Below are 25,546 nucleotides of genomic sequence, written 5' to 3'. Positions count from 1 at the left end.
TATTATTATTATTATTATTATTATTATTATTATTATTATTATTATTACCGGTTTCTCATTTTTCGTACACTCAATAAAAATATATTCTGTGTATTCTAATCTCCCACATACAAACACGTACATGAACGTACTGATATAACGCGTATTTCATCACCTTACTACCATGATACTGTTATTAGTGCATTTATGCAATTGTATATATGATACGTATTTAAACGGGTGGTTAAAGAACCTACAGCTTTTGTCTTAAAAAAAAAATATTTCCTACTTACTAAAAATCAAAATGAAATTGTTCTTTATTGTCCATACATTTGTGGACATAGTTGGTAAAAATAGTAGAGTATTTAATATTTAGAAGGCAGATAAAGTTATTGAGCCATGTAAAACTAGAGTCAAATAAAAAAAACTAAAACATATTTTAAAACGAACCACGTTTTCTGAATTTAATTTGAATAGTTAATGTATTTGTTGAACATTAAGAATAGTTTCAACATAATTTGGTTTTTAATAATCAGGATTATTATGTTTTTTATATAGGAAATGTATAAAATAGTAATAATATTATTTCAAAACAATAATTATTGAATATATTTCAAGTATATCCAAAATCAACTGTTAAAAAACATTATGTTCGTATAAAAATGAAAATTGGAACTATGCGAGACCAAAAATAGAGGTGCAATCTATATATGTTAGCAGGAATGGCTAACTTGTGGCTCGAGTCATAGCCGTATTCGACTCACGTCTTATTAGCAAAAACCAAAATTTACTGATTATTATTATTATTATTATTTTTTCATACATTATTAAAAAAAAATATATTTTATTTTATAGAATTCTGATAAATATACGGGAAAAAAATAATGATTACTTAGATCAAATAATAAAAATTATAAAATGTATTTATAAACATTTTGGCTCTTGATATCATTGTATTTATCCGTGTGGCTCGTACACATATTTATGTTAACCACCTCTACTATGTAATATATCCTTATAAGTTTAAAATGTATTATATACATATATTTAAGTATTCACTATTCAATTAAAGTAAATACATTTAAACACGGTTTTATAAATTGATAGTTTAACGAATTTTTCTTTTATATTAACGATTTTGTACAACTATTCATCAACATTAAATTATTTTAAAATTTGAACTTTACTTAAAGCCCTTTTATGACAGATTTACTATAACGGACTGTTATAAACAAATATATCTATTCAAATTGATTTTAATGTAGAAAAATGCAATCTTTCTTTATGTAAATTTTGTTTGAAAATGAAATATAATTAAAAATATTTACTCTTCCAATTTTTACTGTCTACAAATTAAGCATTAAATAAACGAAAAACGAATGCAAACAATTGCATTTTAAGGAATTGTACTATTATGTTGATAAATTAGTGCATAAATTAACGTCAAGAAATTAAATTAAATTTGCAAAGGAATTAATGTAAATACAAGGACGATATGAGACTTATGTTGATTACAGCGAATATTACAATGTTATTTAATAGTTCTCTCACTCTCGATGACCTGCTTTCGCTATTATTTTGTGCAATATCAGTTTTCTACTTACGTATAATACGTTGTGCGTTTGTGTACGTATAATTTTGCCGTTCCCTTTTCAATCCATTGTCCGTCAACTCGTATGTATATAAAATATGTTACGTTAAAAGGGTGCGACAGCGAATCGAAGGGCTTTTAAAAACTCGGTCTTTTCACATACATTACGACATAATATCGCATTCATCGAGTAACACGGCTGCACGGGAGCTACGATAGAGCAGCTATTCCCACTCGCTTTACACACCACAGACGTTCATCGTCCATCCATCTTCATCGTCTATACACTTGGGTGGTTATCGCGGTTGACCCCTAAACGTATAATAGTAGTGACGTAGTAGTATAGACGGTCCAAACAACATTTTCAACTCAACCGCATATTGGTAACACCTATCGCGCACCCGGACGCTATTAGAAAAAAAAAAAAAGAGGGAGTAAGAAAGAATTTTACCCGCCGCGGTTTCCGGCGATTTTGCATAACAACACGTCAAAGAGAGAGGAGAACGTTCGAGGATATGGCCTGCGCTCGGTCCCCCGCCGACCGTCAACACACATTGTGTGCGTGAACTCACCCACAATGTATATGCGTCGCGGCACGTGAACTCCTGATCGAGCTGCACTAAAAAAAAAAAAAAAACCCGCTATATAATACCTCCACCGTCTTCAACCCCGAATAGTGTATACAATAAAACGTATAATATGTGAGCAGCAGCAGGTACGGACTTGCCGGCGATTTTCTCGAGTCCGATACTGGTCCGAAATTCATGGACCACATACACCGGCAAACGACCTCCGCCAATAATGATTGATCGCTGCAGCCTTTAGGTATTCGCTGGCATCCATAGTACACGTGTATGTAATAATAACATGACGTACACCGCACCGAATCGCCGCCCGCTTTACTCTTTTATTTGTGTAGACACTTATGTGAGTTTGTGTATTTTAATTCTTTCGATTCAATGACGATGACGACGATGATCGAATACTTATCTCGATAACACACATACTCTTATCTCGTAACACGATACGAACGTACGCATTTTTACAGTGAAACTATTTAGAAAAAAAAAAAACCCCATTCGCATTGTATCGTCTATCGTCTTGGTATCCCGTGTGAAGGTAACCGCATTCGCTATCACTAAAAATATTAATTAGACATTATTATGCGCGTACATGATAATATGATATGAATGAACGAACAGTTGAAAACGAAAATAATGTACAAATGAGTTGTTCGTAAACCAGTATGAAATAATGTCATAAAGATGTAATCAAATGAATTAATACTATTCAGAACTCAGTGGCGTATCCATAACTTTTCTTTGGGGGGGGGGGTTATCATTTGCAAACAAATCATTATTATTAATTTTTTTTTTTTTTACCTTTCTAACGCCCTCACACTAAGAACATTATTTTATAATATTTGAAAAAGGCGTAGGGGGGATCTGACACCCCAAATCCCCCTCTAGTATACGCCACTGTCAGAACTCTGGAGTGATTGCTTATCAGAGTGCTCTTTTAGTTTATAATTTTTTTAAAGAAACCATGTTCATTAAAAGAGATATTATCCGTGCTCTTTCGGACATAACGGTCATCTGTAACCGACTAATCGGTCGTCGCCACACCGTCCGTGCAATCTAATAATAATAATTTATTTTTTATTACATCCTGTCGTATGCATTTCTTTTAGGAGAACAGGAGTCTCTATGATGGAAGACTTCAACTACGGTAACGGTAACTACAGCGACGGACACGGTGCGGGTTCTGTCGGCGTGCGAACCGGTGGCAATGGCGACGGCGGCAGTCATCACCAGTGGCCGACCTCGTCCGCGGACATTGTCGAGTACGATTCGTCGGTCGCGGAGGACACTCCGACCCTGCAACAGCAGCATACACAATTCCTACTACCTCAGCAACAGCAGCAAAGGCTGCGGGCCAACGATTTCCCCCAAAAGTCCAGCGTCACGGTCTCGACCGGTTCCAGCGTTGGTTACGCCGGCAAGTCCGCGATCGTATCGACGGCCGCCGAAAACGCGGCCAACGGCGGCCGAAAGAAGTCGCAGTCCAAATGGAAGACACGGGCCATTTATGTTTTTCTCGCTTGTCTGCTAGCCGTCGTCGTCGTCAACCTCACGCTGACACTGTGGTTCATTCGAGTCACTCAGTTTACATCGGTAATTATTTACTTTTGAATTACTACACCCTTACACATTACACTTGAAGGGACACGATACTTTTTAACCCGAGCTTATAGTTTTCTTTTCTATCCATATGATCTACGGTACACGGTTATTATAATATTTAAAAATCGCGTCCTGTCTGCGAGTTAACAGGGTCCAGGAACGAGAATACTTTGTTCTCCGAGCGCAATTACAAACGGTTTTAAAAAGAAAAAAAATATCGTTGTATTTATGTTTTAATTACAAACACTTTTTATCGTTAAACCTAAAAATAACAATAGCTGATTTCAATAATCAATTATTAATATCGATGTTTTTTTTTAAAAACTTCTATGAAACTTTATTGTGAACAGTTATCAGAAAATGACTGTACAAAAATTCTATTTTTGTATGTGAAAATACGCCAAAATCAAATGATATAATAAAATCGTTAATCGTACACAGACGTAGGTACGGCTAAAATAATTATAATGAGGTGTTTATTATAATCGAACTGAAAGTTTTCGCGTAAAACGGGAAAAGAGTATGAAATATCATATCGAGAAGTATTTCTCGTTTTATTCATTTTGGCCATCGTCTTTGTCAATATAATATTATGAGGTTACATGCCTGGTAATTTCCTGATTTCCACCTATATAGCTTTCCTTTCTTGAAATATTGAGACCTAATCGTCAATGAACAGATCAGTGGTTTATGTTCGATTGGACCATACCGCGGGTGTACGATTGTATAATATTGTTTAACCATATTTCATTCTTACCCGTTTGTTTATGATTTTAATTTAACCCCGTCATATTATAGGAGTTGGTACACCTAATATATTTATTATATAGTATTTTTTTCTCAGTATGCTAATTAGTATAAATTCGATAATTTCCGTTTGAATTGAAATAAATAATTGAAAATAAATACTACAGTGGTTTTCATTGAAATCTGAGGTGGAACCAGGAATTATATTTTAAATCACTTGCGTACATAGCTTTATTAAAAACGTCAATCATGTGTTTTTTTTTTCGTATTATTTAATCAAACATGAGTGCCAAATGGAAATTGTATAATTTCAAATAAAAAAATGTACTCGTGTACACGTATAGCATTCTTACCCATTAAATAGCACATGAAAATTCTTTAAATGCATTTTAAAATCTAATTTCTACGGTTTTTAATTTTTTGTTTTTTATTAATACAAAGTCAAAAGGTTTCAGAGCGAGTATTACGGATAGGCATATAAATATGAGTTAATCATAACAGGGAATCAATGAATAAACTATATACATAATAACACTACATAACGCATGTTTAAAACCAGGCGTGGATATAAGACAACTTGGTCGCAGTCATATAGTCCGTTGAAGTTTTTCTTAAAACATTAAGCCGCTGATGTTGGAACAAAGACGCTTTTGGTCTACGAATTAAAATATTACGATTTTCACGAAGTGGTGGATGGGTGCTGGGCGCGGTGCGCGTGGTATAGTAATCAAAAGGTCGTCACCACCACCACTCCAACCAACCCTCTCGCCAAGTCTATTTTATTATACATACTTTATTTTACGCCATTGTACCTCGAGCGTTTATTTTTTAATTAAAAAAAATAAACACGGAATACATTCAAATTCATTATATTGTGTAAAATTTTCTGCGATTACGGCCGTCTCTTACAGTGACGGACGACGAGCAAGAATAGTAGGCTAGGTATATACACCGATGATGCGGTAAATGCGGTTATTTCAGACGTTTCACGGTTAATGAGAAATTGAAAATTAGCCTTAGGTCGGGATAAGGTAACGACAAGATCGTGAAGCGTTTCGAAGATCCGACTTTGTAATGCGTATTTACTATATACAATGTATATAACAATATAGTTATATGTATATTATACAAATAAATATATTGTTTTTAAGCGACCCATTTGTTAAAATTAAATGATAATTGCGTAAGGATATACAACACGTCGTAGGTAGGAGCTCCTTTTTTTCACGTGTAAGTATAAGTATTCACGTGTAAACATTCAAATCCATAATACTGTATACGTCTATAAATAAATCACTTGTATGAATACGTTATAATATTTATATTATTTTTTAATATTTTAATATGGTCACGCATTTTAATTTTCTAATATTTACTTCAAGTTCTTAATATCGCTAAAAAAAATTTTAATCAAACTGCGAAATAAATTAAAGTTTTATAACATTCTCAATAAATGTAATACAAGTATTGACTAGTACATTTATTACGGCGAATCTCAAACAATTTAAAATGATCATTTAAATTAAATATGTAAATAAAGAATGATTTAACATTTTAATATTATAAAGAATTCCATTCTTATTAAAAAATAATTAAAATAATCATAGGATTAAGGAATAATTATAATTGCGTAAAAAGAAATCGATTAGGCAATTAAAAAATAAATATAATTATATTACGGCGACATTTTTATGAATGAATACAAAAATCAAATTGCATAAATTAATGATTAATTACAAAAATAAAATACATCATAACAATATATTAGGTACTTTGGTATGAAATGTCTGCGAAAAGTGGCAATATTCAATTACAGCATCACAATGGATAATATGAAATACTAAATGAATTACTATATGTTAATATGCACTACTACTGTGGTATGCGGTTACTGGTTGGGAACTTAACGGACTCATAATTAATATATAATAACTCTAACATATTGTTGCGGTTGAAACATTGCATGTTCAATGGTATTCCGATGCGTTTGAACGCGCATACAATAATAGTTAAATACATAAAATCCAATACATTTTTACTACATTATATATAAATATATTTATATGTACTGTTTTGAAGGTAATGGCGAATATTTTACCCAAGCGTAATTGTTATGATTTATTGATATTTTAACATTTAAAGGATTTCGTACAAGGAAGCGCACTATGATATAATATATGATTCATTGAAACTTGCACGTTCTTATTTTGAAGCAGTGAATCACATTTCACAGCATAACATTTAATAATAAAACAACTAATTTTTTGAGTGAAATTTCTTCGGTAGAAGTTAACTTAACTGATTTTTAAATAATACAATTTTTTAATGAATAAATATCTTAAACATTTATTAAAAAATGCTAAAAGGTGAGGAGTCAACATTTCGCATATAAATTAACTGCATGCCTAAGTATTGGTAGAACTCTACGGTGTAATGGTTATTGGTGATGTGTGACGTCATGCATGATTACATTAGGTTTTAAATTCGGATTAATCTTAATCGATAGCGTGCAATGATATCGATTTCGTCATAGACATCAGTGATGTATTTTCCGTTTTTTCTAGAGTAGAGCAGTCGGCATGCGCTTATTAAATTGCCGACTCGGCACTCGAACAAAGCACTCCCCCTCCAATGACTCCACTGATAGACATTCCAAACTCGAGCGAAGTATGTGATCACTAGTTGTGAATGATAATGGTGTGACGTTTGAAAGATTTAGATGTATTAAGCCGTTTTATCCGTATATTCGCGCCGTAAGAGCGAGAGGACGAATCGTAACCGTGTAAACGGTTAGTGAAGAATTTTTATAAAGTCTTCGTAGAGATCGAGGATGAAAGTGAGAGGAGGAGACGTGTGAAGGAATAGTGAACGTGATTTATGATATAATAGTAATAGTATATGTGTACGCGCTAAGAATAGAGGCGATATTTCAAAAATAAACCAGCCGAGGACGGGCAGGAGCTGTATCATCGTATCGTGTAGATTGAAAATAATAATAGTAATAATAAGGAGTATAAAAAGGAAAATTCTCGGATGGAAGAATTCGTTACGCTCGTCGAGACTTGCGAAGAGAACGAGCTCGTCGTGATATTATTATAATCAGTATGCACGCGTGTGCCCACTCCATATTGCTGTTCGGAAACGTTTTTCGTCTTGCGCTTTACTTGACCCACTCCCTTAAGGTAGACATATAACACATACCAAGTGCGAACAAATATTTTATAAATAGCCACGCAACATGTGCGTCGTCGTCCTGTAGACGCATAAATATAATACAGCATTAAATCAGGATGCTGTACTTAATTTATAGACACATATAGAAAGTGGGCAAAAAAAATGTTTTCGTCTTAACTGGATTTATTCAAACAATCTTAAAAAAAAAAAATATTTTCGAAACAAAGCTCGACAGTTTTGTTCGTACCTAGCTACAATCCGAACTGTTCACTTAACCGACGACTGTTACTACTGTTGACCGCGATGATGCTGAAATGATTGATCAACACAGATTAATATAAGACTGCAATTAATTACCTCGAGATATTACTGATTATTGTATTCGACTAAAATTTTACTTCTAAACACATTAAGTTTTCTACATTTGTCGTATTTTGAAATGTTTGTTTCTTACCCGAGATGACATTTTTAACAAGTATTAGTCATTATCGAGGAGAATACGAGTAGATCAACGTGTTCATTTTTTAAATAATTAATATACCCTTGGTATGATATTTAGACGCAAAAATCCGTATTGCTTATATTTTTCATAAATTATTTCGCAAATGGTAAACAGTACCACCAGTTCCACTCGTTCGCGATTAACAAACGGGAATAATGATACGTTTAGCGTATTCGACAAGAACGCTTTTTTTCTTGGTTTCCGAATCAAATCCTCGAGTCTCGATAAATGTCACGGCACTACGATTTATTATGTTTCTATGATTATAAAAATATGTACTATCTACATCGAAACAATGTACTCGCTTTATTTTATACGTACAATGGTGTCATTGAATCGTCTCGTGTCATGCAGGAAGGAATGGGTTCGATGAAAATCACGCACGGTGGACTTCGGCTGTCCGGCCGCACGCTGGTCACCGACCGGCTGGTGGCGACGGCCATACGTTCTCGAGCTGGTCGTCCGTTGCTCATCGAATCCGCCGCGAACATCACGCTGAACGCCCGCAACACGCAGGGTCGTCTGGTGAACAGTCTCAAGCTAAGTGAGTAGTTTGTTTTTTTTTTTTTTTAATATTTTCCTCACACCTCATAGAATGACAACATTTTTGGAAAACGGTTTTCACCTAATTCATCGAAAAAAAAAAAAGCAAACGCATCAAAATCTCAATCGTATTGTGCAGTAATAATATTATTAATCAACTGAATGTATCAAACGTTCGGTACGTCATACGTTTACTGTTACGCGGTTCTTCTTGGTCGTACACTAGACGTTTTTGTCGCGTTCGCGGTTTTGACGCACATTGTGTAATATTATCGGTGTTTCGTTGTTTCAGCGAAAGACGGATTGGAGTGCGCACAAGCGAGCGTGTTCCGAGTCACGGACACTCGTGGCGAGATTCTGTTCTCGGCAGACCGGAGCAAGGTGATCGTAGGTGCCCAAGAGCTCCGGGTTACTGGTAACAAACACATGTTTATGTAGTATTAATATTTGAAAATGATTTATTTAATCGAAAAGTAATTAATAAATGTTACTGTCTAACATCGTGTTGGAATTCGTTTCTAATTATTTGTGTGTGTACGTGGATGCAGGTTCTGGTGGTGCTGTATTCCAAGGTAGTGTTCAAACACCAATGGTTCGAGCCGATTCCCGTCACGATTTAAGGTGAGTGAACAACATCTCATATTGAATATTTTTAAACTAGTTGAAAATCGATTATATTGCTATTTACTTAATTATTATAGAAAGGGTATACTGACAGTAACAATATTTCTGATGTTTGTTGCAATTGGTTGAATTATTTTTTAATATGTTTTTCTTAACAAAACGTTCATAGTATGCCGAATAATATAGACTGAGTCTTAATCCCTAAAAATGTTTAGCTAATATTGGCTAATTTTATAATTACAATTTTTATCAAATTACTTTTACTATATTAATTTATCGAAAGCAAAAACGATAATAATTATAATATAATTACTATGTTTGTAGTTATCAAATGATCTACAATTTTGTTTACACATTTTAATAGTAAACATTCGTTAGAAGTATTTTGATTTAAAACAAATATAGGTATATGACAAACTAGGTTGTAGAACATTGAGCCATTTTTTTGTGTTGCAAATGCGATGAAACCAAACTATGTTACAATTTTAACAAAATAACAATGATAAATGTAATATAAATACAACCAAAGACCGTAGAAACAGTAATCTTATAATATATTTCATAACGGCTTTGATCAATGTTCATTGAAACTTTATAAAACCTTTTCATGTTCATCTAAACTTTAGATCCAAAAATATTATGTCATTCGTTGTTTTTGTATTTCGAGATTGTAACAGCTGCAAACTGTTTAATACATAACCATCGATATAAACAATTAGTGGCAACGTATTGGTTGTGTGTCTATGAATTATTAAAACAGTAAACTGTTAAATATATATGTAACCTGTGTTATGATCACTCGTGTGTAGGTTGGAGTCAGCTTCCCGGAGGCTGGAGCTCAGTGGTCCCCAGGGAGTAACTATCGAGTCGAGAGCCGGTGACATAAGCGTGTCGTGTCTGATGGACGTCAAACTGCAATCAATAGCTGGAGCGGTAAGAATTCATATTCATTGAATTTTTATATTTATTATTAAATATAAGATAACTTTCTATAACAATTCATGTTAATTTTTTCAATAATAATAATGAGTTTTCGATTTTATTCGAAGTAATTACTAAATATGATATTAATTTTTAATATATAAATAAATAATTTATCTATAGAATTAAATAGGTATATAAATAAATAAATGCCTATCTTGAATTATTGTTATATTTGTAATTGTATTTTGTAACCTAACCGGTTTCAAATTAAAAATTCATCATCAGGTATATACAAAGTCAATAAAATCATGACTTTAATAATAATACAGTATACAAATATAATAAATATAAAAATTATATTTTTCTTATATCTTTACCAAACTGAACCTAGGATAGCCAGTAATATAATGTAAAATGTATTTATTTATTTATATATAGCGATATTAATTTATAAGTATTAACCATTTACTAATTTTATTTTATTTTTTATAATTGTATTATTAATTTTTACTCTTTTAAAAATCAATATCAAGTCCCATAACCCACTTCAACAATGATTAGTTTTTGGATAATGTGATTGTATTTTATTGTTAAACAAAACAATTGAGTGTTGTGGAAGTGATCGTCTACACAAAATAGTTTGAAAAGTTAATATCTCAAAATATGAATTAATAAAATAAAAATGGACAAAGGGAAAGGTTTTTTTTAATTATCTCAAATATCGAACCAAAACGTAAGTCGTTTAAGCTCTATCTTAATCTATCGATCTATCTAGCTTTATTTAAAGTTAAGATGAACGGAGTACATAAGCACGATTAAAGTAAAAAGATTGTGGAGTTCAGCCCCCCCCCCCCGTATATTTTTCAATCATTGCCTCTCAGAAACTTTTTCCTACCTTTCACCCTCTATAAAAAAAATGTGCTTATTGGGAGGCAAATAAAACTTAAAAATAAAAATAACATTTCAATTTTTTCAGTAGTAATCACATATTTCTTTTTATTTATCGATATAATAATTTAAAGTTCTGCATGGTTTTTGGGGTAGCTTTGAATGTTTTTGAGAGACTTAGACCCTCCAGCCCCCCCTTATTATGCCTATGACAGAGTACCAATATTTTTCGAGGTTAATCTGTTGACGATTGCCATACCACTTCACTCATAACTGTAACTTTATTGGTTCGTTATTTGATTTTAAAAAACTTAAAAATATTTTTTCTCATCCCTTTCACTCTCTCTCTCTCTCTCTCTCTCTCTCTCTCTCTCTCACTCTCTGTCCTATATGAATTACGATGTAAAATTTTTTATTATTATAATTATCCACCTGCCCACGTGTTAATTGGTACATTTCCTTTATCCGGTCGGTTCACCGTACGTATACAGATACAGATCGACGCGGCGAAGGTGTTCTTCAAGGGCCTTAAGACGGTCAAGACGTCCGCCAACACGGTCTCTTCCTCGGCGTCTAGCGGTGTCCCGGGGGACGACAAGCTGGGCGGTCAATTGGACCCGCAGACAGCCAGAGGGCCGGGCATCGGGAAGAAAAGGGGCGTCGAGGACAAGTTGCCCAGCGTGTACCAGCTGTGCGTGTGCGGCAACGGCAAAGTGTTTATGTCACCGCCGGACGGGCAGTGCGCGGCCGACAACGAGAGCTTGGTGTGCCGGTGAGCACCCGAGTGACCGGAAGTGCAACCGCGCGCCACTGCAAATAGTGTAAATAGCCGCGTATGTATTATTACGTTTTTGTGCGCGCCCGTACGTGAGTTTCGCGACGGTCCCACTGACGCAATGTGCTTTCCAACCGATCGCCGCGATCACTGCAGCCATGACGACGATATTGCTTTTTGATCGCGTTTGCGACCAGATCCGCGGACACGGCTTTTGTTGGTCGCTGTTTTAATTTTTATTTTTAAGCTGCCTTTAACGCGATCGTTTCGGTGTAGATCCTAAAGCGTAGTGGTACCATGTACAGAACCTTAAGGTACCTAACCTTATCAATATTTAACAATAAGTTTCAGACTCGAGTACAATCGCAACGGCGATCCTTTCGTTGCATAGTAATAATTGGCAAATGTATATACATAATTCACATTTAGTAGTCGTCCTGTGTATTCACACAGATACATACGCACACATATATATGTTTATGTAAATAAATTACTGTTACTACAAACACGCCACGAGATTTGCCACGTCGTGGGAGTCGATCGAGATTTTCAGACGTCAGGTTCGGCGGACCCAGCATTATTAACTATTGGAATACGGTTAAATGATGGTGCAACATAACGCATCCGAAACTCCCCGAAAATGGTGTGGCGTGATATCAAATCGAGTCTATGTGCCGGGATCAATGATAGGAGGGGGATTCAAAGGGATCTCGTGAAGGTGTACGTTCAACGTTTTGCAACAAAAAATTGAAATCATACGAGTCCGGATTACACGTGATGAGCACCACACAACAGATGTTGCAAATTGACCGAATAGGTTTTCGATTGATCGCCGTAAAAATCCCTGAAACATCTCGAGCACGTATATATATATAACATATTTAAGTTTGTATTTGACGTGTACATCGCGTGCACGTTAAGTTTTTATTTCGCATTATACGTTATTCTTTTTCTCGTGATTCCCGAATTTGTGTCGCGGAATCATATTTTACATTACGCATTATAACACTCCGACTTGCGATCACAACTCTAAATGTATTTCGTTTATTCCATTACGATTTCAAGTGGACACGCAACTACGACGTATGACGGTCAAGTCTGGATTAAAAGAGGGAGGGGCAGGATACCATATCCTCAGGGCTCACGTATGTATAGGGCTGATAGTTTTCTCTGCTTAATAATTATATTGAGTGATAATTTGTACTTTTTATAGTATCTACAAGAATATTTTATTTATTTATTTTTTCAAACTAACGGGCGTTGGGGACTGTCACCCGCCTACCATGTTTACCACTATGGACATGGTGAGTGAGGCCACATGGCAATGTTTGTGTGATTTGTTTTATGTCGTTGTGTTATATATTTATATGATTTTAAAGGACGGTTATCATTGATGGGGACCCCTGAAGGTCTGAATCCGGGCTTGATGACGGTGCGCGCGCTCGTCCGTCGCACAAAACCGTACACGACCGGTTACTATATTTACGTACTTAGATAATAATGTCGTAGCGAGACAGTACCGGGCCCCGACTTGCAATGCTCGATCAGTCCGTCGGCTTCGATTGTCGGGTCTCGATCACCTTGTGCACCTTTGTAACCACGCGATCGAACGGTCGAATGCACCATGTTATTATCATGCAACACATGTAGCAAGTATAATACATATCAACTGGTGTTTACATTATTGTTGTTGTTATTATTATTATTATTATTATTATTATTATTATTATTATTATTAATATTAATATTTTAGGGTCGTCGAAAGTTTACGGTTGTCCGTCACAACATATTATTATTACATTTCCGTTCGATTGTATTGCAAAACGTTCGCTGCGTCCGACTTTACATTATTTTACGTGTACGTAAAAAAAATTATAGTGCCATTATTATTGTAAGATGTATTGAAATATATGATGTATTATAATGTTTTTATAGTAGTTGTTGTTGTTGCTATTGTTATTATTGTTATTACTGTTGTCATCATCGTCGTCCAGAATATTATATATACACAAAAATGTAATATATACTGTTCGTATTTGCATTTCTCGAACATTAATCGTAATCGTTAATTTACTGTCCACATGTAATATTATACAATGGATATTCTAGTTTTTGTTCAATTTTTAAAAACAACAAAGAATTCCTATTTCGAGTTTCCAATTTAATGAATTATTGTGTTTATCGAGCTATGGCAATATCTCAATAGACATTTAATTCCTTTCGTATTATTGAGAATTCGCTGTACAATTTGTTGAACATTTAATATTATTGTTGTTAGTTATTTCACTGTTGTTTGTGTTTTTTTTCCGTCTCCGACAATGAATATCTAATGTATCATTCTAGCTTTATTTTTATTTATTTATTTATTTATTTTTTTTTTTTTTTGTTCAAATGTTTTAGTTTATATAGCTTCGACAACTCATGCCACGCCCGCCTATATAATTACATAAATAATTACTATATTACACATTCATATATTGTACAATATACATACGCATTATATTATTAATATAGGTACAATACTTTTATGGTGTACATATATAATATATTATTATAATTAATTCTGATTAACCAAATATTTAATATGTCCGAGTTGTTGTTATATATACATATAGTGGTGTATTTTTTTGGGGAGAGGGGGCAATTTGACTCCCAGAAGAAAATAAGGTTTAAAATTCATAAAATCTTGTTACGAAGGTAGAAACAAAGAGAACATTAACTTATATCATGTAATTGCATACAACTTTTAATTTTTATTTTTAATAAAAATAATAGAATAATATAATTATTAATTCATACCTTATATGTAATTTTTATAATATTATGAAGAAATTAATTTTTTAAGATAATTTTAAACCCACACCTCCCATAAAAAATTTGAAAATACACTGTTTCAAGCATACATTAATTTATAAATACATATTGCTCGTTTTGTTAATGCTCATGCGTTGTTTTCCATCACACATGGAAATTTGTTTATTGTATTGTACGCGTTCATACGTTGAAAGAATAAATTGATTATACATATGATTGAACCGGTTTATCATTATTTTTCTACAATAGCAGGTATTATTTTTGCCTCACTAATTTTTTATCCACGACAACGGTCACACGTCCAGATGTCTTGCATTTTACACTTGCAAGACGCTTTATATCAATTTGCATTGATTAACTATAGCGGAACCGTGATAGCGCCGAAGACAGGATCGCACGGGATAAGAGAACAACACGCATTCCGTCTTAGACCCCCGTTCGGCTTGTCAAGTGTAAATGATTATAATGTTCTAGACGTGCGTAATATTATCTCAACTTCAAACTATATCGACTTGAACACGCGTCGGAAGGTTTATGGTAACATTCCACCATCATAGAGGTGCCGCATGCAAATCGCGCGTGCAGTGATCCGCGCCGAATCGAGTGGTCCTGTTGGCCGATTTTATTTAGAGTAAAACTCGATTTCTATACCCATATAGGAGTCTGCAAACATTAAGTTCGGGCGGGGCGTGCTCGAGAAAAATTTACTAAATAGGTGTATATGCGGGCGTAATCGCCTTCCCGATCAATTTCAATTAGCTTTCATTACTAGATAATAAGAAATAATAATTAATTCTATACATTCTCTTCAAGTTAGTTTTCATAATTATATCAATTAATTAAATATCGTACACTCTAAGAAAATTGTACGCAACCGTTTTTTAGATGAATTTCTTATATAGTAGAACTTTTAAAAAATGATCAAATGGACAGAGAAAAAATATAATAACAATATAAATGTATTATTTACTAACGGTATACCTATACTTATCGCATATTTATGTTTTGGCTATAGTGATTATAGAATAAAATTTTCGGGTAGTGCCCAGGCACGCCTATGACCATATGTGATAGTTGAAAATATCCATAAGTTTTTCACCGTTCAGTTACAGATGAATGTACTGAGAAGTGATACTTGATGGTATTAACTTGATATAATGATTATATATGAGTAAAAGTTATCTTATCGACGTAATGTTTGAATAATAAACTAGGTAAAATCGCTGAATTTGAGTACGACGTGAAAACGTGCGCGTTTTCCATACATCGATCCGGCTATGCATTTTATCACGTACCCGTGGTTTTGACCATCACATTTAAACATCGTCGTCAATCATTAACACTGCAACGGAACGAGTCGTTACGATTATCCTCGGATCGGAAGCATACTCAGATATTGTTATATTACACGCATGTGTTTCGAGTAATGCGTTTCGTATACATTATTATTATAATGTACGATGTCGTCGTCGTGTGTATCGAATGGGCGTAGTCAATTATGCGTGCAACACTGCGCTTAGACGACGGATAATGATACACGTGTGGTACCTACTCATCGGCCATAAATAGTATAGCATATAGACGGAAACGGAAAATGAAAAAACGGACGCGCGTCGTTACGGTTTCACGGCTGTTGCAACGCATTGCGAGGCAGACGACGGCGAATAATAGTATCAATAAAAAAAAAAAAAATGATTCGATATAACGTTGTATCCGTGAAATAGTTTCGAATGCGTTTCGGATGATATATTGATATTGAAATACGTTCATATGTGTGTATACGTGTAGACACTAGCTACTGTTGCTAACTAAATACTGGGCATTGGACTCACTCGATGGCGGAATAGAGGAAATTCCGAAGCGATTTTTAGACGGCTGTTCATGCTCGATGCGGCGATTGAATATTCTAACTAGTTTAAGGAGACCTCATTATACAATTCGTTTAAAATAACACTAGCCTGTTTTGGATCATCTTCCCACTGTCCCGAAAAACTGAAAACAGAACGTGTTTTTTCCCGATCCACGAGTACATTCCGTTTTTACGTTCACAACTTCTGCGTGAGGAAATGGTTGTGAGAGAGAGGTAAGGTTTTACTCTTTTTTTTTTTTTTTTTATAAATTTTGCCATTCCACATTTTTTATTCCTACAATTTTTGAATATGGTGGGAAACTATACAATTTCGCGTAACCATCATAGTTGTGACACTTTTACCGGCCACATTACTACTTAAAAAACTACCATCAAATCTATAATTTATACAGAAATTATAGATTTGAGTGCAGTTTTTTGTATATTATACATGTTTATGTACGTGTTTATTGTTTTTGTACATTAATTGATAAACTGATCATTACAATGGCATTCAAACGTTTATTACGACTTGAAACACTGATACGTATTGATAAATGCCAAATTTATTTATGGTTTTAATTAAAAATTTAACCCCGTTAACAACCAGGAATTACTGACTTTACCGAGGCGACTATAAATCCGACCGACCTTTAAAAGCATAACGTAATCGATCAGATATAAAAAATTCCACACCTATAGGCTACAACTATCATCCGTGCGCACATCTATGAATATATGATCGATGGTCTACGATTATATATGAACGTTAAAAACACTTTATAGTCTAAACATACCCTCACGTACATACCATACGAGGAGTGTAATGTCCAGGTATACACTTGACAGCTAACACTTGCAAGATTCATCGATGGTATGACCGTTTACGTGGTTTGTAAACAATCGCAAGAATATGTAATAACGTGTTGTTGCGCTTTTCCCAGGTTTTATAAATTATTGTACCTTTTTGTTCTAGTTCATCATGGACACCGTAAAAAAAATAAATTATTGTATAATATTATGTATATATAAGATGATTTATAGAATTTAAAATAATCTTAACATAATGAATCACAGCAATCATAACACACCTCCGAAAAAATAATTTAAAAACAAAACGTAATATTTTACCGCGGTAGGCGTTCGACAAGGAGTCCAATAAGTTTTTTAAAAAAGTTTTTTTGTTTTTAAAATGTTAACAACAAATTAAGAATAATGATAATTTGAAATATTAAATGTACAGACGTGTAATAGAAACCTTTCGCTACTTTTTTTCTATTAGAATTTTATATTATCAAAATTATTTTATACCTCTTGCTTAGACGTATTATATCGAATATATGTGTATTTTTCCAACGCAGTGCATGTATAATATACATTCCTTGATTTTTCGGTCATTTTCAGGGATCGAAGAACAGTCTAGTTATTGGAAAGCGTAAAATTGGATTTATTTGAAAAAAAAAAAATTACATAATTTGTTTACTACCCAAACATGGTTACATGTGGTACATGTTTAAATAATTGAAAAAATCATAATTAAATATTATTAAAGTATATATAAAAGGCATTGTGTCTTGAGGATGCCCGTAAGCTGCTTCGTCATGAAATATCAAAACTCATCGAAAAATGTCTGTATATTAATTTCGTAATGGAAAAGAAGAATGTTGATATAAGAAAACAGTTGATTCAAAAAAAATAGTAAGTAAACGGTAATTATGTTTAGTTAGGTCAAGCAAATTTTTACAAAAGAAAGGATTGGAAAATAAATAGTCTTCGGGTAGGACCATTCTAACTACGGAAACATATGCGTTATTTTTAATTGTTTTTTTTTTACTCAAATTATATTTTTGTGTCGGGTTTTTCCACGAAATAGTGTGGGACATACCTGATTAATTTATTATTTTTATTTTGCTTTTATTAAAAATATATATTTTTCTTATGAACTGTATAACTTTTTTACTTTAATTTGTTGCGAAGGGTAATATTTACTACTGAAGATTGTTTGACGGTCCAAGTATTGGTCTACTGACGAAATTTCTGTTTTATACGTCAAGCTCAAAGCATTGGCATATACGATAAATCGATCATTATAAAATAAACGCGAGCCAGACAATTGCCGGACGTGTTTCGGATTATCGCAAGGTCAGATTATCGGAATTATTTTTTTTTTATATAGAGATGAATGTATTAAATCATCAGCCTCCCATTAAATAACACATTCATTAATAACGATTATTTAGTATCGACGTAAAGAGTAGACTCTTATAGTATGCGTAGTAACTCACGCGGAATAAAAGAATGTTCGAAAAGCTTGAAACACGTTGTAGTTTTAACACGTCGCGATATCGAGTATGGATTTAAACAGGATAACAATTTAATTTAAAACATCTAACATCGAAACCTCAACTTTTGGTTCAAATTGTACATTAATATCGATATACAAGCCTATACTCGAGTTGAAAGAAAAATGTAGTTCATTTATTAGAAGAAAGTTTTCCCGTCAATAACATTAACTTCATATTGTTATTATCGTTTATTTCTTCGAAAACATTATGGGCCCCAACGAACACGTTCGTGTGGGAGCCCATGAGTTCGTGATTGAATTATTATGATAATCGGGTATACATTAATATTAATGCAATTTACATTTTAATTACAATAGAGTTTTAGACTTATAAAATAGAGGTAATTAAAACATACATTTTAGGTAACAATAATTATTATAAGAAATTTATAAATATAAATATATATATATATATATTTATTTATTTAGTTTAATACAATTTAATAAAATATGTAATCAACTAGATTAAAGGTAGGTATTTTAAGGTATAAAATATATATAGATATATATTTTGTTTGTTTTGTAGCCAATTAGTAGGTATTTATTTTCTTTTTAAATATCGTAACACATAGTTACTGCTCTCTGAAACATTTAGACTTTAGATTTTATTCCTGAACATTGAAATGTGAAAAGTGGCCCAAATTGATAACTTAAGTGCTTCCTAATAGAATTAATTTACTTTTTTGGTTTCAACATGGAATGTTTTTACAAAAGATTTATTAAGCCCACAAATCGTACTTATGACGTATAAATAACAACGAGTTATTTGGTCAGCGTGCATTTGTGTCTTGATTAATGTGTAATCAGTACGATGAAATAGTGTTGACGGAATCATTAAAGCAAAAACATAATTGTGGTCGATAAATACAGATATTTCACATATTTTTAAAACGATAAGTATGTACAGTAGGGCTACTAATGTATCTTCATACGCATTCCACAAAAATTAAACCCGTAGTATGTGAAATATTTGTGAAAAATAATAGTCACGGCATGCTATTTTCAGTTCCCCAAAACCCGTGGGTGATTTCGGTCCCTCGACATACCGAGTGTCTAATGGCCCGTTTTATACTATACCCGACAATACACGAAATACGCGCCAGTATGTATATATTTCGTGTTCATCTATTCGAACGTATAAACTCTGCACGTGATTTCTTTATGCAAATATGTTGGCAAATAAATCCGGCCGTTTGAGATATTTTTCAATCCGCGTCCTCCCACAAGCATTTGCGCGTACAGCATAAAAAAGAACGCGCGCACGAAAAAGCATATTACTCTAATAACAATCTCATATGTATGTTTATCATGTCCTGTACGACGGCGGCGACGATAGTAGTAATACAATGCGACGCGTACAACACGTGGTGCCGAACCCAATACGTATATATTATTATTTGTGTACTATTTTTCGTAAAAACCATTCTGCCTTGTCGTGACTGCTTGATGAACTTATACGTATGTAATGTATGAATTACGTGCAGGGGTGGTGGATCTGGCGGGTGAGTGTTTGTTGAATATTATTTTCTCGCCACATCGAAATAAAATTAGATCGACACCATGTCGAGCGTGTAGTGCGTGTGACAATGAAGCCACAATTCATTTATTCGAACGCGAATATTTTGCCAAATCGATTCAACCGTTAGAGCCCTTCGAGTTTAAGTCTCGGTCGGTTTCGGTTGCCATAGGTGGAACTAGGAATTTTTACGCCCGGGGAAAATGTTAAAATTACGCCCTATCATAGACCAATAATCAAATACTCTTCTCGAGAATTTTTTTTCTAATAATTAATATACAATCACACTTATTGATTTTTAACCTAATATCAGTATTTAACAAAGTTAAAAATATCAAATTAGTTGTTAATAATTACAAAAATCACACCCTCTACAATTTTACACCCGGGGATGAATCCCCGTCTTCCATCCCCTAGTTCCGCCCCTGTCGGTTGCCCGCGATTCCCGAGCACTCGCGCTAAAACGAAAAATCGCTATTTTTTTTTTTTTTTACGTCATTACAATGTGTGATAATCACACGTTTATCGTGCAGAAGCGGCTTGCAAAACACCTTCTACCCTCGGGAAAAACATTATGTGGCGCATTTCGGTGCGGAATAAATCAAAATCTAGCAGATTTACACCAGAAGATTGACGGTGGTACTCAAGTAACGTTTTGACGTGACGTGAATCCAGCGAAACCGGAACAGTTGTAGGTAACGGTTTTAGAAATGACGACGTTGTCCCTTATCATAACCCCATATAATCTTTAACTATAAAAATAGTTTTGATATTATAAATCGTAAAATTCGTTTTCAAATTTACGTAAATTGAAATCCACATAAAAATTATTTTGGACATCAATTAGGATGAACGTGGCGTCCCCCCGTTCCGGTGAAAAAATATAGTTGGGGTACTCATGAAAAAAAAAAATAAAAAAAAAAAATAGTAGTGGAGCTCCGTCCCCCTGCGCACCTCCCCAATTCGAGCACTGGTGGTAATATTATACAGCACCGCCGACGTGCATAATGCCGTGTATGGCGCGCGCGTGACAACGGCGGTGTATAACGACGTCGGAGCGGGCGGCACGCGCGCGCGACGAGCCAATTTCACGGGCCGCCGCGTGCAGGCAATAATAACGGCGGCGTATTTTTCTCCCCGTCCGCGCAACAGAGGTAATCGACGGTGTACTCCGTCCCGGTCGCTTCCCCCTTACCTCTGCTCGCACCCCATCCCCTGAGCCGGAACAGCTTACATGAAGCCGGGAAGCACGACGACGTTGTCCGCGAGAGCGGAGTAGACTTATTGCTATTGTCACGGTGACAGATGATCACCGTTCGGAGTGACATCGAAGTCGATCGTTCGTACAGGTGTGGTAAATCGCACGTACCTGCCGTGCGCCCTTACGGTTCGATGATGGACGACGACTTACCGCCGTTGGACTTACGCAGACGTATTACAACGGTCGGCGTACTTCGGATCGTTTCCAGTTTCGTCTTTTCCGCCGCGCTAACGACCACCCGTCGCTCACCTGTTCGTTCACCAACCCCGAAACGGTACCCTAACGCGGTGTCCGGTCCCTGCGGCGCGCGTGATACTATTATCGTCGGCGTCCATCGCGACGGTAAAGATCGTCCGAACACTGTTTTGACGGTCGTGACACCGCCGTTAGGTTGTCGCATTAGTTCCGCGGCCGCGTTGCATTCCTGTTTGCTGTATCGTGTTAAACTAGTGCCGGGGTGAGCGGGACGATCGTGCGCGGCGAGTGGCACGCGGGCGAAAGACTCGGAGGGGTCGATGGGACGACGCGGGAAAAAAGATATTCGCGACGGGCGGCGGGGCGCGTTGAGGGCTGTGGGTAACTTCGTCTGCGGCTGTTGCGTATAGAGACGTATCGCCGCGGCACGTATCGCGATCACGCACGCCGCACGTACTCGTAGTCGCCCGCTTTTCTCCGGCGTATCGCTGTGCATAATCCTCTTTTTCGCGCGCGCGACAATAAGCTCCGACATCGCTAACGCTCCTATCTCGGACTCGCAGCAATATCCGCGCGCACCTCTCCGCTCGTCCCGCCGATCGTCTCGGGCCTACTCGCACACACGCGCCCGACCAACTCCTCTCCGAAGTCCTATTACGTACATACGTATATATATATATATACGATATATCACCGTTTAGAATTTAATATTAGGTTTATTAATGCATGTGTTATGTTTTGTTCGTTACGCGTCCCCGCGTATATTTATTTTTGTTTTCACAGTCGTTTCGCGAACAACAGTACGGTTATCGTCTTTCCCCCCGCGTGCTCGTCCGACGTCGTTTTTTATTACTACGCCGACCGTACCGCGAGAACTCACGCGCCCACCGCGATTCGTGTTGCTCTCTCGCAAACGGCAATCGCGTTCTCATGAAATCATACTCGCGGATCGGTGTCACGTGCAAGGGCGGACTATTATATATATAAACTATACTTAAACATTAGTTAGATCGGACCTAAGTACTTAAAATGTTTAAAAACTTAGACGTAAGAAAGACTTTGTTCAAATCGAAATGCGCTTCGTATTATGTAGTAACTCGCTTTACTAGCAACAACCCCCCCCTTTTTTCATTTTTATATCCGTGCCTGGTCACGTACGACGCAAGATATGCTATCAGACGTAATAATTATTACGTCTGATTAATTAAATTAATTAATTAATTAAATCTGATTAATCGTGTTTCATCACTGTCCGCGGTTTTACTACGCGCGTACGTGCACTATGCACGCGGGAACTACTACGGGGAAGGAGTGTAGTCTTTTCCTGGATTATTTGAAAGGTAAAATAAAATTTATTGAAAAAAATAACTATAATTTTAATTTTTTTTTTTCGATAGAATAATGGAAACCCCATGCATTAAAAATAAATAAACAATTCTAGACAGAAAAACAACGATCAGAATATCAGCTCGTTTAAAACGGTTTCTTAGCAGAATAGATTTCTGTAATAGGTTAGTATCAACATACGTGTTACGGGATCAATACGCAATCGACAATTAAAATGTTGATAGTGGAAAAATAATTAATAAATAATGTATGAAAAGTTATACATGTTTATATTATAAAACGTTAAAAATTAATCATCGTATATTATGCTGTTAGAGGATTACAGCATAATACGGCCTCGATTTAATATAAATATTTAAATACCTATAATTATCGAGGGTTATCGAGGTCCGACATTTTGAAGCGCCAATATCTAGGGGACCATCAGTAATAAGATTTTCTCCAGACACTTACACCCCCGTCCACCCACCATTCAAAAACTACACCTCGAATCCCCTATTGTCGAATTATAAGCATATAATATTGCCGTCGAATGAGATCGAAAATAACTTTACGTTACTTAATTCCGTTAATTTATAAATTACTCCGGCGCAGTAGCAGTGGATAGGTGTCTACACAACATCGTAAAATGTACGCGCAATAAGATCAGGTCGGCAACGACGGTAGTCGCTATTTAATTAAATCGCTGCTACGAGTTGCGATCGTCTTTTTCGGTATCCTTTGCCAACGCTCTCATTCTTTGTGCATAATCTCTTTTTCGCTTAAAAAAAAAGAAAGAAAAAAAACACTGCCGAACCGTGCGTTCGTATAAAAACGCGGTTGAATATATTATATTGTTTACCAAACCCGCGTAACCGATTCACAAAGCATCCGATATGTTTAGTTTATACACAACGGATTTCTTCTTTTTGATTTTTTTATTATTGTTTAGTTGCTTTTTTTCGAGTTTTTTTTTTTTTTTTATCTTGTTCCTTTCTTTTTCGCATCTATTCAATATTGCTAATGTCGTCCGTCACACTCACACAACATCATTCGAACACTGCTATGACTGTGGACAAAAAGCTTTAGATCCCACCACCCATTCCCGACTGCTCGTACCCTCTCACGAAACGAACGCGATCAATCGCTTCGTGCATAAATAAACAGATTTATAGAAACAATCGACCAAAGGGGGTATACGTTACGAGCTCGTCGCCATTATGCCGTCCGTTCCGTTATTCATCGTCTTGTCTCTGCTACGCACACACAAACGCACGCCTATACATAAATTAGGTGTACCTCGACCGGACACTACTACGCCGATGTGCAATGCAAATCACGACCGTCGCTGTGACGGCTCTTACGCGTTGTCCGGCGAAGAAAAGCGGACGGGACGACGAACGAGGGGAGTGGAAATATGTCTACAGACACTTTATTGCACTCCGCGTGTATATAGATATATAAACATGGCATATTGTAACAGTGTACACCTTATTATCGATATAAACAATTACGATTGTAAGATCGCGAACTTGCACCGACAACGGAAAACGAATATTCGATTTAGTTATATTTCGACGACGACTAGAAAATATAGTTGCGAAACTCACCAGTTTTTTATAACAATTTTACTATAACGTGCGTACGCGTGTTACCCCCGGGTCAGAACGTACGGGTGTTCAACGTAATCGACGAATGGATGGCGGCTTCAATTTCATTTCGTTTTTAAAATTGTATAAACTTCGTTTGCGATCAGATTTGTCCTGAAGTACACCTCGTTCATAAGCGCAAAACAATCTTAAATTTATTACCGTACTTCAATGTGTACACCTACGTTCTTGATAAATTATTTTAGAAATATACTTAGCGAAATTCGGTTTTACGAGATGTATATAATATATATTTTATTTTACCACAATACAAATCTGTGGAATCAAGAAAATAAGAAAATATGTAGTCACTTTATTTTCCACTTTTTTAAGAATCATTAAAAAAAAAAAATGTTCTCCATATCAACGTATACTTTAGCCGTAAAAATAATATTGATAACCATATCGGATAGGTTTGGTTAGGTACCCGTCGACAATATTTCTATTTTTCTTCACATAATTATCTATTGTAACGGTCGTTCCATCATAATTAGCTAATACGCATAGTCTATCAATATCTGTATTAGCTGATTAGGTATTACGTCCCCTTTAGTCTCTTTTATGAGTATCATATCGCCCATGGTCAATATCGAATATATGTTCGGCCACGATGACCATCCGGTATACCTGAACCACGTATTGTTTTGTACATTTATTTGTAA

The 25,546-nt window shown here is 35.2% G+C and overlaps 1 protein-coding gene across 4 annotated transcripts in view; it reads left to right on the top strand.

Annotated features, from left to right (window-relative positions):
* LOC112692944 (zeta-sarcoglycan) overlaps positions 1-13,844 on the top strand; it is a 106,082-nt gene extending 92,238 nt beyond the window's left edge. For all 4 annotated transcript variants that reach the window (XM_025567767.1, XM_025567766.1, XM_025567769.1 and 1 more), the window contains 6 exons: positions 3,261-3,744; positions 8,531-8,720; positions 9,012-9,134; positions 9,268-9,340; positions 10,153-10,276; positions 11,647-13,844. In XM_025567767.1, the coding sequence (XP_025423552.1) occupies positions 3,261-3,744; positions 8,531-8,720; positions 9,012-9,134; positions 9,268-9,340; positions 10,153-10,276; positions 11,647-11,931 (1,279 nt within the window). In that variant the 3' untranslated portion in view covers positions 11,932-13,844. The remainder of the gene's footprint in view (positions 1-3,260; positions 3,745-8,530; positions 8,721-9,011; positions 9,135-9,267; positions 9,341-10,152; positions 10,277-11,646) is intronic.
* Positions 13,845-25,546: the final 11,702 nt, after the last annotated feature.

Source organism: Sipha flava, unplaced genomic scaffold (assembly GCF_003268045.1).
Source record: "Sipha flava isolate LNK unplaced genomic scaffold, YSA_version1 79_pilon_pilon, whole genome shotgun sequence".
NCBI lineage: Eukaryota > Metazoa > Arthropoda > Insecta > Hemiptera > Aphididae > Sipha > Sipha flava.
Note: the sequence above shows the minus strand (reverse complement) of the source record. Positions and strands in the feature narration are given on the sequence as shown.